The sequence below is a fragment of the Tenrec ecaudatus genome, chromosome 14 (assembly GCF_050624435.1).
Source record: "Tenrec ecaudatus isolate mTenEca1 chromosome 14, mTenEca1.hap1, whole genome shotgun sequence".
NCBI classification, from domain to species: domain Eukaryota; kingdom Metazoa; phylum Chordata; class Mammalia; order Afrosoricida; family Tenrecidae; genus Tenrec; species Tenrec ecaudatus.
Window position 1 is genome coordinate 116800316 of NC_134543.1, and position 15756 is coordinate 116816071.

General features: G+C 43.9%; 1 protein-coding gene across 2 annotated transcripts in view; it reads right to left on the reverse strand.

Moving 5' to 3' along the window:
• The window catches only part of DNAAF4 (dynein axonemal assembly factor 4), a 64564-nt gene extending 51113 nt beyond the window's left edge, over positions 1-13451 (reverse strand). Inside the window, exons 1-3 of one of the 2 annotated variants that reach the window (XM_075531431.1) lie at positions 13261-13451; positions 12545-12692; positions 960-1093 (exon numbers count right to left, since the gene is read on the reverse strand). In XM_075531431.1, the coding sequence (XP_075387546.1) occupies positions 960-1093; positions 12545-12692; positions 13261-13383 (405 nt within the window). In that variant the 5' untranslated portion in view covers positions 13384-13451. The remainder of the gene's footprint in view (positions 1-959; positions 1094-12544; positions 12693-13260) is intronic. The other variant, XM_075531430.1, reaches the window with a different exon arrangement.
• Positions 13452-15756: the final 2305 nt, after the last annotated feature.

Consider the following 15756-nt stretch of genomic DNA (forward strand, 5'->3'; position numbering starts at 1 on the left):
AGGTTACTATTAATTCAAAAGCCAAGGAATAATCAGTGCCTCATAGAGCTCTAGACTCCTTAATCAAGAGGAGGAAGTAGCCAAAGTTCAAGTTTTACCTGGATAAAATGTTCATGGAAGTTGCTGAGGGTCAATCAAATCAGCATAACAATCTCCAGCTTTATCTCAGGCAAAAACCATAATCAGTAAGTTCTTCCAACACTAAGATAATTTTCTCCTATCAAAGTGTCATTTCAAGATATCACATGAGAATTTGAGAAAAGAAACTACTTTAAAAATTATTTTTCCACAAAAGGCAAATTGAGGGACAGGTTCATCAGTATTAACAGAAGAACAACCAAAAATATTCCCGAGAAGTAAGAATGGCCGCACTCCAACTTCAACTTCAGCAGAGAGGCGGCATGGCACAGGAGGAACGGTGGTGTCTGAACAGCGTAAGAAGAACGGAGGGAGGAGGATCATCTGACCTCTGCCTGGTGGCAGTCAGCCTTGGGCTGGTGCGAAATGGACCCTCCTCCCTAGGGTAGTGGAAGGGGGTCAGAGATGGTCTCCTTGCTCTTTTCTCAGAATTTTTAAGGTTGTTTCACTCTACTTGAAAATTTCAAGTTAACAGGTAAGCATTTTGTCAATTTAGTGTTTAATCGACGCTTTTCTTATTTAAAATAATCTAGTACATTATTGAATGATTTAAAAAGAGACATTTACACTATAGAAACTTTAGAATTTTTAAATCTCCTTGGAATAGGACTTCTTTTTTTTAAAACAAAATCTACTGTCCAACTTTTATTTCCTGGGCTTCTATAGAAATTGCTCAAGAACTCATGGTAAGCAGCAGATTACCTATAAAACATGATTCCATAACCAAAGTATGATAACGTGCACTGGTTAGAACAGACGACCCGGTCATTGTTTACTGTTGTCTCTCTAATTGGAAGCCGCTCTGTCAACGTGCACCTTACCTTCATCATGACACTCAGGGCATATTTTTGATCCTCCCGCTTCGCCGTAGCTCTTGCCTCCGTGGCTTCCCTTGCTGTCTCTTGTGCTTGTAAAATAGATTTTTCTCTTATTCTTTGCATCGTCTCTTTGTCAACTAAAACACGAAACATAACACTCTATCAGGATGATGAAAAACTTGTCTTACTTGGGGGAAAAAAACCTACTTAAATGTCTCGTCGAAGATAAGATGTCTTTTGTCTCAACTTTACCTGGAGGAATGAGATTATTTCTCTGATATAAAATGATCAAGATGGTAACATATAAAGGCAAGCAAGTTAGTGTGATATTATGAATTGTGACAGAATAAAAGAATAGAGAAAGATGGGGGAGCAAGAGAGAATGAGAGAAAAGGACAGAGCAAGAGGGGGCTGGGATAATGAGAGCAAGAGGGAGAGGGAAGATGCTAGAGAGAGAGAGGAATAATGAATGGGAGGGAAAATGCATTTATCCTTCCTCTGTCAGTTGAGAAGTAAATCATTGTGATGAGGTCTCTTCACAGAGCAGGTGAGTGGAGGACACCATATATAATCAGTCACCTGCAAGAGTATAAAGTGCACAGAGAAAAATGATTAAGTAACAGGGCATGTTATAGGTAGAACTTTAGCACTCATAATCATTTTGATAGCCCGTGAAGAAACGTTTTACAAATTACAACCCATGATCCATTAGTGGGTCAACAGTCTTAGGGAAAAAGAGGGCAGATTCTGAGGAAATGGATCTGGTCTTTGCAGAGAAAAAAGGGAAGGATCGCTGAGGAAATTTAGACGCCAAAGGAAGAGGTTCGATCAAGGCCCTGGATAGGGAGGGGATTATAAACCTTTTTAGTGCAGCAGACCCCTGGGGAATCTAGTGCAGCCTTCATGGACCCTTTCAAATAATTTTTGAATACACAAACTAAAGTACATACAATTACCCCCCAAGAGCATTTATGTTAAAATGTACTTACAAAATATTTTAAAATAATCAGGAGTAGACTATTATGTGCTTTATTGTGAATGCTTTAAATAATATAAAGCAGCAAGTCTACAAATAGTATCATTTCAAAGTAGTGGTGAGTATAACAGGCAGAAATATCTGTAATAATGAAATATTTGTAGTTTCTGTTGCTACTATTGATACTTTTATCAAGATTCATAATCGAAGGAAATATTAAATCTCAGGTGTTGGTGGGATTGTAAACATATACAATCACTATGGAAAGCAATATGGTACTAACTAAACTAACTGGGAATAGAAATCCCATATGACCCAGCAATTCTACTACTGGCATACACCCAAAGAGGTAAGAGACAGACCACGATCAGATAGATGCTCTCCCATGTTCACTGCAGCGCAATTCACAACAGCAAGAAGCTGGAAACAGCCCAAACACCGAGGAGCAAAAAAATGGATGTCTGGTATATACATATAATGGAATACTATACATCCCTATAAAAAACCTGTGATGAAACACTCATGACATGGATAGACCTGGAATCCATTATGCTGTCTGAAATCAGCCAATCACAAAAGGGCAAATATAGTACGAGATGACTATTATAAAAATAAACACCAAGACAAAAGCAGGCTTCGGTGGTCAAGTCATCTGATTGTATATTCCAGGTTCCCAGGCAATGAGGTAGTGTACCTGGTTAGAGCTCATGAGCTATATGCCACCCCTTATTAATACATATTAAAAACTGTTCGACAGGGGAGGCCTCATCGCAGCTGCGTAATTTCCCATGTTGTGGAGAGAGGGAAAAGACCAATCAGCACTGACCCATGACCCTGCGGGGGGACAGCACCGGAGACAGTGTGGGAATTGCGCCTGACCTGATCCCACCATACCGAGGCAAAGCACTGGGTGAGTGCAGCGGAACAGCAAGGGAATGGAGTGGCAAGGTCCCCAGGGAATGCTGAAAGGGGACTTTGGGGGGACGGCATGGTGCCCCAACAGACTGGACTAGAAAACACTCCTAAAGGCCAACAAACGATTCTTGAACTAACTACAAGCTTTACTTTCTTGATGTGTTTTGTTCTTTGTCAGTGGTGGTTGTTGTTGTTATTGTTTTGTTGTATACTGTTGCTTTGTTTTGCTCTATCTTGTCTTTGTGCATGTTTTTATTTCCACAAGTCTGTCTAAATAAGATAGGCTGGATGAACTATCTGGAGGAAATACAACAGGACTGACAGTTCCGGGGGGACATGGGCTAGGGGGAGGTGGGGGGTAAGGAAGTGGTGTTAACAAACCCAGGGACAAGGGAACAAAAAGCAATCCAAATTGGTGGTGAGGTGGGAGTGGCAGGCCTGGTAGGGAATAATCAAGGGTAAGGTAACGAAGAGGTATAGCTGAAACTCAGGTGGGAACTGAGCATGATAATAGGACAGGAGGAAAGTCATGGGAAATAGAGGAAAGATCTATGTACCTATATTTATAGGCTTAGTATTAAGGTGGTGGAAGGACCTTGGGCCTCTACTCAAGCACTCCCTCAATGCATGAATACTTTCTTCTAGTAAATTGGCATTCTATGATGCTCACCCTCCCAACACAACCGCTGAAGTCAAAGTGGGTGAACAAGCAAATGTGGTGAAGAAAGCTGATGGTGCCTGGCTATCAAAAGAGACAGTGTCTGGGGTCTTAAAGGCTTGAAGGTTAACAAAAGGCCATCTAGCTCAGAAGCAACAAAGCCCACATGGAAGAAGCACACCAGCTTGTCTGACCACAAGGTGCAGAAGGGACCAGTTATCAGACATCAAAGAGCTAAAAACCTTATCAGTGTGCATAAGCAAATGTGGTGAAGAAAGCTGATGGTGCCTGGCTATCAAAAGAGATAGTGTCTGGGGTCTTAAAGGCTTGAAGGTTAACAAGAGGCCATCTAGCTCAGAAGCAACAAAGCCTACATGGAAGAAGCACACCAGTCTGTGCAATCACGAGGTGTTGAAGGGATCAGGTATAAGGTATCATCAGAAAAAAAAATCTTACCATAGTGAATGAAGGGGGAAGTGCAGAGTGGAGACCCAAAGCCCATTTGTCGGCCACTGGAGATCCCCTCACAGAGGGGTCTAGGGGAGGAGATGAGTCGGTCAGGGTGCAATGTAGCACCGATGAAGAATACAGCTTTCCTTTAGTTCCTAAATGCTTCCTCCCTTCCCCCACTACCATGATCCGAATTCTACCTTGCAAGTCTGGATAGAGCAGAGGATGTGCACTGGTGCAGATAGGAGATAGGAGCTGGAGGCACAGGGAATCCAGGGTGGATGATACCTTCAGGACCAGGGGTGTGAGGGGCAATACTGGGAGGGTAGAGGGTGAGTGGGTTGGAAAGAGGGAACCAATTACACGGATCTACATGTGACCTCCTCCCTGGGGGACGGACAACAGAAAAGGGGGTGAAGGGAGACGCCAGACAAGGCAAGATATGACAAAATAATAATTTATAAATTATCAAGGGCTCATGAGGGAGGGAAGAGCGGGGAGGGAGGGGAAAAAAGAGGACTTGATGCAAAGGGCTTAAGTGAAGAGCAAATGCTTTGAAAAATGATGAGGGCAAAGAATGTACAGATGTGCTTTATTCAACTGATGTATGTATGGATTGTGATAAGAGTTGTATGAGTCCCTAATAAAATGTTTTTTTAAAAAGACCAATCAGTTCCTGCCATAAAACATTATTTTATTGTCACCCCAAATTAACAGCCATTCCTATAAGAGTGATGAGTGAATATTACTGGAAGGCTGAGTCAAGAGGTGGCGGGTGGAGGGCATGTCTGTCCTAGAGAAGGTCGCTATGCTTCAGTCGGTGGGTAAACGGGATGAGGCAGCATGCCATTGGAAGAACACTCAGCGTTAAGTATAGAGACCACTAACGGCAGAAAAAGCTCATTATGCCCCTAACTGAGCACTCCTGACCTAGTCTGTATTCAATCCTTATGACCCAACTCGTGTACCACAGACAACCAGGACTATAGATTCTGTCCTTTCAAAGTATACAACCTTCATAGACCACACCAGAAGGATCAGATTTGGAACGTCCACTTGGTGATTGGACTTTTCTGCTTTGTTCTCATTTGAGGTTTTTCTGTTTCATTCTGTCATTGTTGGGGCATCTGTCTTGATTTTTTTATGTTAAACCTGAATAGGAAACTCATATTAGGCAAACAAAAGAGAAAACAACTGGAGGATTAGATTCAAAGGGACATGCAGGGGAGGCTGGTGGAAAATAGGGCGCTAACAATGAGTCTGAAGAAGAAATGTCCTGGGATTGATCGTAATGATGGATGCACAACTCTTAAGAACGTGATTGAACTATTGAAATGTATATGTGAATTGTATGCTGATAAAACTGTTAAAATAAATTAATTTTTTTAAATCTCAGAAGATGAGTTATTTACTCATCTAAGATCTTGACTAAAAATTAGAACTGGAGTAAGTCTAAGGATGGAAATAAGCCTGGACATCTCTCCAATTATCCTAATTAATAAATCAGCACAGAATGACAAGACCAGTTTCAAGAATAGAAATAATCAGAAGAACATTAACTTTCCAAAGCGAGTATTCCACACCTAAAGAAAATTAATAAATACCTTCAGGAAAAGATGTAACAAATACATCTTAAAGAATTAGGCAGGGAGAAGGGAGATGTTGGACAGTGTAAGACATGACAAAATAATAATAATTTACAAATTATCAAGGGAGGGGGAAAATGAGGAGCTGATACCAAGGGCTCAAGCAGAAAGCAAATGTTTTGAGAATGATGATGGCAACAAATGTACAAGCCTGCCTGACACAATGGATGGATGTATGGATTGTGATATGAGTTGTAGTGGGGGAGCGGGGAGAGAGGGGAAAAAATAGAGGACCTGATGCAAAGGGCTTAAGTGGAGAGCAAATGCTTTGAAAATGATTAGGGCAAAGAATGTACAGATGTGCTTTATACAATTGATGTATGTATATGTATGGATTGTGATAAGAGTTGTATGAGCCCCTAATAAAATGTTTTTTTTTAAAAAAGAGTTGTAGGAGACCCCAATAAAATGGTTTTAAAAAATTAGGCAGATAGGTTTGAGACACAGACTGGAATTCCACAATATACAGACTGCAGGGTCTGCAGAGGCTTAAATACTACCTGGCTCTTTACAGAAAGAAAAAAAAATATTGCTAATCTTTGACTTAAACAACTAACATTTGGAAAAACTGACGATACAACCACAAGAGGAGAATCAAGTATCTTTTCAAAGAAAACAGACCATGTATAACAAAGAGCAAGCCCATTATTAGGAGGGGTTAAAAATCTTCCCCATTACTGGATAAGGTTGCCACCAAGTTAAAAAGAGAATTTAACATTGTATTTCATGTTAGAAAATATATTGTGGGGAAAACAGCATTATGTTCTGATATAACCCTTCCTACATGTTTGTGGACAAAACATTTCCTGGGAAAAACCTGCGGGCCACAGGGAAAGTCATACACAAATCACACAAAGTGATTTCCAAATGTGGCTGGGATTTTTTTCTCACTCAAAATAAATTGCTACAATGGATAATGTCTTTTGTTCTTTCTACATTCAAAATAAAGTCTATCAATAGTGGAAAGAAATGTGGGAGTGGGAGTGCAGACCCCATCCTCACACACAAACCTTGAGGGCAACACAACCACATAGAACAACTCATGACCAGAGAGGTCTACAGGGCCAGTTCCAATAAGACTCAGACTCACACCCTGCTGCCCCCACTCCCCACCCCCAGCCCCAGAAGCATGTGCTACAGAGGACAACACTAAATCTACAGGTTGGGGACAGGGGCCACGGAAGCAAAGAAAGAAGAAAAAAGAGTGAGGAACTAGACGTCACACTGGCACACCAAGCCCTGAGGACAACGTCCCTGCACAGAGAGGACTGTAGGGCAGACAACAGCTGGAAACATGCACCCTCAATGGAGCATCCCACAACAGGACAACTCTGGGGACACACGGCAAGGAGTGAGTCTGGTCTGACCCCCCCTATAGTGAGGCAACACAACAGATCAGCAATGGGAGCAAAGCCAAGTCACAAAGCCCCTGGGGAGTCCCCAAAATAGACCAGGATAGCAGGGGCAGTTCCCAGAACCCGCCAGGACCAGGGAGAATTTAGTCATAAAGGTCAGCGGCTAGACCTGGAATTATGTATACTTTTTCATCTTTTGCTTGTTTTTTTTTCTCTCTTTTTTTTCCCCCCTCTTCCTCCCTCTTTTTTTTTTGTTCTCTTTTTCTTCTATCTTTTTGTGCTAATCTGGGTAAACTATGGAAACAAATCCACACAAACTTATATATGTATAAGAGTTTTATATAAAGGGTAAGTGTACATTAATAAAGCATCCCAACCCAGTGCTGCCCAAGCCCCTAAGTCCAATATTACCCCATTATGTCCAACACCGATCTACAAAATCTCAATCTCACAAAACACATGCAATGACACTGACTGCAGGAGGAAAGCCAAATCAATGAGCGTGTAAGAATCTCAACATTGACAGGGGTCTCCACACAGCTGTTCCAGCACCCAGGCCTGCATCAGGGTAGGTCCATGTGCCTTCTCATCAGGGATGTCTTGCAGGAAGTGAGCCTTGTCAGATGAAACAGGGAATTGGCTAAGGCAGCTGCACCCTGGTCCAATCATCAGAGAGAGCAAGAGACAAGAATGGCGAGGCTCACCAAGCCATTTCTCTCTCTGCCCTTCAATTAATCCCATGTGTTTATCGGCCAGGTTGGCACAATAAACCTTAACTCACTTTTGTTTTCTTTTTGTTTTGTCTGCTTTTCTGATGCTTTGCCTATCTATATAACAAGCTCAAGGAGAAAGCAAAGGGACTGACAGTTCTGGAGGGTCTTGGGGGGAGGGAGAGGTGGGGGAAGGGAGCAGTGAGCAAACAATGCTATAGAAAGGGGAACAACTAGGGGATTAAAATCAACAAGGAGGATGTAGACCTCCTGATGGTGTTGGAGCAACAGCAATCTAACTGAGAGGAATTACTAAGAGGCAGAAGATGGGTAAGTATGATGGTGGGAAAGGCAGAAAGTAAAAGGAAACAAGAGGAAAAATCTAGGAAGCAAAGCTATGGATAGAGGTGTAAACATAGATGTGCATTTAGGTAAATATATTACCATATAAAGTTGTGTATAAGCCGAGGTTTTCATCACATTTTTAATATAATTTTTGAGGTAAAATTAGGTGCCTCGGCTGATGTTTGGGTCGGCTTATACTCAAATATATAGATAACTCATAAAAATAGAGGTATTGGCTTAGGCACATACATTTGTATGGCAATACATTGAAAATGTGGGCAGACTTTGGTTCTCTGCTAAAGTCTTCCCTCAGTGCAAGAACACTTTGTTCTAACAATCAAGTATTCTGTGATACCCTCCAGACACAATCCCTTAAGATATAATGGGTTCACAAGCACTTATGAAGAAAGCTGATGATGCCTGGCTATCAAAAGATATAACGTCTAGTTGGGTCTTAAAGGCTTGAAGTTAAACAAGTGGCCATCTAGCCAAAAAGCAACAAGCCCACATGGAAGAAGTAAGTCAGCCTGTGTGATCATGAGGTTTCAGCAGGATCAAGTAACAGGCAGCCAAAGACCCAAAACAACAACAAAAAACACATTGTTGAGAACGAGGGGTGTCAGAGACCCCAAACCCATCTCTAGACAAGAGGAAATCCCATCACAGAAGGGTGACAAGGAAGGGAGTCAACCAGGGTAAAGTATAGCACCGGTGAAATACACAATATTCCTGATTCTTAGAGGCTTCATCACCCCCCAGGATCATGACCCCAGTGCTACACTTTTCTGACTAGACTGGAGTATTTACACTGGTACAGGTAGGAGCTCATGACACATGGAATCTAGCTCAGATAAACCCGTTAGGAATAGAAATGGGAGTAAAGAAACCAGGAGAAGAGGAAAAACGTGGGGGAAGAAGGGAGAACTGTCTCAATGATTGGTGTAAACTGCCCCCCCCCCCAAAAAAGGCAGCCAAATAACAGATATGAGAGTGAAGGGAGACAGACTTATGTACAAATATGCTTAATACAATTGACATATATTGTTATAAGATCTATAGAAGCCCTCAATAAAATGAACTTTGAAAAGGGGGTACGAAATGAAAGGTGTACCTTTTATAAACATTTACTTAAAAAAATCATTTTATTAGGGGCTCATACAATTCTTATCACAACCCATACATACTTCAGTTGTGTAAAGCACATTTGTATACTCACTGCCCTCATCACTCTCAAAACATTTGCTCTCCACTTAAGCCCTAGCATCAGCTCATTTTCCCCTCCCTCCCTGCTCCCCACTCCCTCATGAGCCCTTCATAATTTATAAATTATTTTGTCTTATCTTGCATTGTCCGATGTCTCCCTTTACCAACTTTCCTGTTGTCCGTCCCCCAGGGTGGAGGTCACATATAGATCCTTGTAATTGGTTCCCCCTTTCCAACCCACCCTCACTCTACCCGGTATTGCTACTCTCACCACGGGTCCTGAATGGATCATCCGCACTGGATTCCGTTTCTAGCTTCTATCTGTACCAGTGTACATCCTCTGGTCTAGCCAGATTTGTAAGGTAGAATTGGGATGATAGTGGGGGGAGAGGAAGTTTAGGAGCTAGAGGAAAGTTGTATGTTTCATCATTGCTACCCTGCACCCTGACTGGCTCGTCTCCTCCCGGAGACCCTTCTGTAAGGGGATGTCCAATTGCCTACAGATGGGTTTTGAGTCTCCACTCCGCACTCCCCCTCATTCACAATATGATTTTTTGTTTTTGATATCTTATAACTGATCCCTTTGGCCCCTCGTGATCACACAGGCTGGTGTGTTCCTTCCATGTGGGCTTTGTTGCTTCTGAGCTAGATTGCTGCTTGTTTACCTTCAAGCCTTTAAGACCCCAGATGCTATATCTTTTGATAGCCAGGCACCATCAGCTTTCTTTACCACATTTGATTATGCACCTGTTTTGTCTTCAGTGATTGTGTCAGGAAGATGAGCATCATGGAATGTCAGTTAATAGAACAAAGTATTCTTGCATTGAGAGAGTACTTAGGTGGAGGCCCAATGTCCATCTGCTACCTTAATACTAAATCTATACATATATGCACATAGATCTATTTCCACATCCTCATATATTTACATATATACATGCCTGTATTTAGACCTCTATAAATGCCCTTTACCTCCTAGTTCTTTCCTCTATTTCCTTTTACTTTCCTCTTATCCCACTATCATGTTCAGCATTCATTAGGGTTTCAGTAATTCCTCTCGGTTACATTACCTTTGGTCATGCCCTACCAGACCTCCTACACCCTCCTCACCACCAATTTGGATCACTTGTTCCCTTGTCCCTGGGTTTGTTAACACCACTACCTTTGCCCCCACCTCCCCCTCTCCCATGTGCCCCTAGAACTTTCGGTCCCATTGTTTTCTCCTCCAGATTGTTCATCCAGCCTATCTTATTTAGACAGACCTGCGGAGATAATAACATGCACAACAAGACAGAGCAAAACCAATCAACAATATACAATAAAACACCACCACCACCAAGCCAATAACAACAAAACAAAACACACACACACAACAAGAAAAGCTTGTAGCTAGTTCAAGGACTATTTGTTGGCCTTTAGGGGTGTTTTCCAGTCAAGACTGTTGGGGTGCCAAGCCCTGGCCCCAAAGTCTATTTTTGGTATTCCCTGGGGACTTCATTGCCCTGTTCCCCTTGCTGTTCTGTTGCACGCCCTTAGTGTTTTGTCTTGGTGTGGTGGGATCAGATTGGGTGGAATTCCCACACTGTGCCTTCAGTGCTGTACCCTGTAGAGCTATGGGTCAGTGAGGGATGTCATGTCTCATGGTGGGGCCGGCCATGTGGTCTTCTGCATGGATTGGCTGCTCCAAGTTGGAATATCATCCTCAAGGCTTGGTGGGCCAGCACGTGCTCCACACTCTCTTCCTTCCCCTTCATTTGCTCCCGTGTGCTCTGATCAGACATGTCCCTCTCTGGGAGCTGCAGCTTCAGTGCAGTCCTCTGAAATAAATTCTTCTGGGGGGAGGGGCAGGTGCCCACGTAATTAGGATTGGGGCCAGCCCCCCAGACCTCTTCTAAACTTTTATTTTCTATTTGAGCCCTTGGTATCAGCTCCTCTATTTTCTACCCTTCCCCCACCCTCATAAACCCTTGATAAATTATTTTTATTTTTATATCTTACATGTCTCAATTTTCAGCCCTACATCACAGGCACATAAGGGAAGCAGTAACACTAGGAAGGTATGCACTCCTCAGAATCATCAACCATTTGAGAACAAAAGGGCAGTAATTACGCAGGGACTAAGTTCAGCAGGATTAGGACAGACAGAGGAGTGGGAATTGGGATGGGAAATACAGGGATGCAACCGGATGAGTGATGGTACCTTGGGGGGGGACTGTAATCAATGGCATGAAATGTGTGCATATTGTTGAATGGAAAATTGGTTTGCTCTGTAAATCTTTATCCAAGTCATTCCCCAAAAAGGTTTTAAAATAAGTAGATAACAAACGCACTGCCATCGAGTTGCTTCTGACTCATAGCGCCTGTCTTACTTGGCTGAAAATTGAGCCATGGGAATGAGCTTAGTTTCAGCCCTGAGGGGTAACCAAAGTCTACAGTCTCAGGATTCAACCTGGTAAGCCTGGGGTCTTTTTAATGATTTTGAGTTTTGCTTCACATGTTTCTTCCGCCTGTATCCAGGACCTTCTAACTTCTTTCAGATTAAGTGCAAATTGGTAATGGTAACTGGCCACCATTTAAGGTTTCCTCCCGTGGGACTTAAATATTTAAGGGTTTAAACAACTGACCTTAAGGTGACTAATCCAACACTTCCCCAAATAGGCCACAAGGGCAAGATCAAGTACTAGAAAATGATGACACCAAGAAAAGAAAAGAGAAAATTAGGACTACAGGATTAGAGGGCAATTAATGAACCACGAGGCTGATCTTTGCAACAGACGAGAGTTGGGAGCTCAACTTTGGCTGTAAATTATAATCCCTGGGAAACTTGTTTTATACCTACCAAGGTCCCACTCCCAGAAGCTGATTGGATGGTACAGGGTGCAGTTCAGGTATCTCTATTCCACAGTGATTGTAATATGTAGTCAGGGCTCCAGAGTTGTTACTAAAGTTCTAGGACTAGTTTTGTGCCTGGTGGCATCGTCTGCAAAGATGAGTACTACTACCTAAATGATAATGTTGTTGTGAGGATTAACAGATGAACTGATGCCTAACACAAAACACTCAATAAAGGCCATTGTCAGGGAGAGAATGAGTGCTGTGTTTGGTTAAGATTCAGACCCAAGTCTGCTGTCCCACAGTTATCGATGTGTTCTGTCTTTTAAAAAATTCAATCTTTGGCTTTATTATTTTAAGTGACAGCTTATTTAAGTCAGGCTAGTGTGCCTTTTACAGTTTTCCCCAGAGGAACAATACAGTTGTTTGGAAAGAGAAGTTTTTAATAGGATAAAACAGGACAAGCTCCACCCAAGGAGCGTCTTTTCATAAGGAACTTACCACCTGATAAGGACAGGGTCTCCCACATGGCCGCTTCTTTTTTATACAAGGTAAAAACAATAGCATCATCCCCAATCTTGGCTTTGCTGCTCTCATCATCTATGGGAGCATAGAGAAACACTTCAAATAAAAACGGGGGGTGGTTGACCTATTCAGAGACGGGAGGAAGGAGACAAGTTAATGCAGTTATGTACAGGAAAAATCCACATAAGAAACACACGATCAAGAGGCGAAAACCTTTTTCTTAAATGTCCACTAAATTTATCCCAGTTTGTGAATAAAAACCCAGGCGTATGAGGACGCTCTTGAAATTTTACAGAGGGCATGGGGGATGGAGGGAAGGTGAAAAATGAAGCACTTGATTCCAGGGGCTCAAGCAGAAAGAAAATGTTTTGAGAATCATGATGGCAACAAATGCACAAACGTGCTGGACACAACGGATGGATTGTGATAGTTGTACGAGCCCCAATAAAATGATTTTTTTAAGGTGATGATGACAACCTACGTAAAGATATATTTGGCCAAATGGACCTATGTATGGATTGTAATAAGAGCTGTAAGAGCCCCCCAGTAAACTTTTAAAAATAATAATACTTTCAAGTGACGGCATCCGCAGAGGTGCGTGGATCCAGCCTCCCGTGCGTACCTCCCGCGCACAGCCCAGCCGCGCCCCGCAGCCCCCCGGACCGCGCGCCCCCCGAGCCCGGCGAGTGTACCTTCAAATAGGTTTCCGTGCAGAACACGTCCGCGTCCCGGATGCACACGCCTCGGAGCGGCAGGGAGAGAAAGACCGCCGTCTCCGTCTGCTGCCAGCTGTAATCGCTCACCTGGACAGGCATCCCGTGTGGCGGCGCCGCTCGCCCCTCGCGCCCGCTCCGTTGCTAGGGAAGCGGGGTCACCGCACGGAGCCCTTCCGGATCCGGTCGCGCGCCGGGCCCCGCCCCGGGCCCCGCCCCGGGCCCCGCCCCGGGCCCCGCCCCGGGCCCCGCCCCGGGCCCCGCCCCGGGCCCCGCCCCGGGCCCCGCCCCGGGCCCCGCCCCGGGCCCCGCCCCGGGCCCCGCCCCGGAAGTGACGTTCGCCTTATCCCCTTCCTGGCCGCGTGCGCCGCAGTCGAAGCTGGAGGCCATGGCTTCTGCCCAAGGCTAAAAGCAATGGCTCAAAATGCAAGGAGCAGACGAGGGCTTCGCGTCGGTGACTGAGGAGCAGGCTCCCCGTCCATGCGCGATTGCATCCCTGGCCTTCGTAGCTGTTCCGACAGAGTTCACACCGTGTGCCATTTCAGGGCTCAAAATGTCTTAGGTCAGACAGAAAGCATGGCCTCGTGGCTTGCTTGCACTATGGGAGCCCTGCAAATCCTACTCCTTGTAAGGCCACCCAAAGCCCCCAGGAGTCGCAAGCAAATAAATAGCACACAGCAGGTCTGACGTGGAAAGGTTGGAGGTTTGTGGCTCTCCAGGGAAGAAAGGCCTAGAGATCTACTTCCCCAGAAAGTCAGCTACTAAAGACCACAGGAAAGGAATTCGATAAATTCCAAGCACTTGTTTTACGGAAGGCTTCAGTTTACAGTGGGAGTTCTCATCCATGTTGAGCCTTGACATAAATTCAGCTCCCATCTGACCATAAACTGGCGATGTAAAAAGCTTTGCCTTACTTGGAAACACAGGGAATCCAGGATAGATAAGCCCCTCAGGACCAATAATGAGAGTAGCAAGACCAGGAGGGTAAGGGTAAGGTGGGGGGAGAAAAGGGGAACCGATCACAATGATCTACATATAAATCCCTTCAAGGGGACAGACAACAGAAAAGTGGGCGAAGGGAGACACATCTGTCAGTGTAAGGCATGGAAGAAAGAAATTTTATAAATTATCAAGGGTTCATGAAGGGAGGGAGGTTTGGGGATGAGGAAAATGAGCTGCTACCACAAGCTCAAGTTGAAAATGTTTTGAAAATGATGATGACAAAATATGTACAAACGTGCTTGACAATAATGGATATATATATGGCTTATGATGAGAGCTATACAAACAAGCCCCCAATGGTTAAACAAACAAAAAACGTTGCCCTTAGACAGACTGTGTTTGAAAGTAGGTTATACTCTTCTTCCAAGGATGCTCTTTGGGATAAAGATGAGGTGATCTACTGTTACTGCCTCAGAAACCCTGTGGTCATTATGAGCTGTAATGGACCCAGTTACAGTGTTTTCAGCCCAAAGTAAGGCCTGGCTGTGCTTGCTGAGGGTTGGGGGTCGTAGTCAACGGTTCAGAGTCACTGGCGGCTTTGTCAGGGAAACCATCTGGGAAACTTTATATACAGTCACTCTGGTGACCTAGTGGCTACGCATCAAGCTAACCACAAACTCAGCATTCCGAACCCATCAGCTCTGGTCAAGATTGAGCCTCAGAAACCCAGCAGGCCAGGTCGGCTCTGTCCCACAGAGTCACTGAGTCAGAATCAACTAGCTCCACAGTGAGCGAGGGGTGCATTGGAATCGTTTCAGTGGCAGCAAGTTTGCTGCTTTTGTTGTTGTAGTTTAGTCAGCCCAGGGAGGGGCATTCTACCCTCTCTCCCCCGTCTTGCCTGGGAATTGATTGGGGTACCAGGCCACATGGTCAGAGGGCCTCAGAGTCAACCCGGTATACTTTTTGAATCTACAGTACTACATGTATCCCAATCCTAGCCCCTTTCCTCACTCCCTTGGCGGTCTGCCTGTGACCACGATGAACTGATTGGCCACCAATTATGATTTTGTGAGGATTTCCTTTGTTTTCCATGGGTTATAATTAGCTATGTCCCCACGAATCCTTTGACAAACTTTTGGCCTCAAATGACAGTCTCCCTCAGCCAGAGGATTCTTGTTCTGTTCTTGCCTTGTTTAAGACTAGCTCCATAAAGTATCTTTGAGCTAGAAGTCTCTTTACCACCACAATGGATACACATATGGGTGACTATGAATTTGTTTCAACTTGGAAAAGGGTTAGGTCCAAGTTTTGAGAACTGGGGAGAAACGACTGACACGTGACAAGTGTTTACAGCAACTCAGCAGTAAGATAGATTGGACTTATGTAGATATGTTGGACAATTATTCAAATAGACTTTGAACTATTACTCTGGAAAGAAATTGGAAAACTGTGTGATCATAGCCTAAATGATATACTAATAAGGAATCTGGGATCCCTACTTTTCAACCCATTGTCCCATGGAAAGTGTGATTA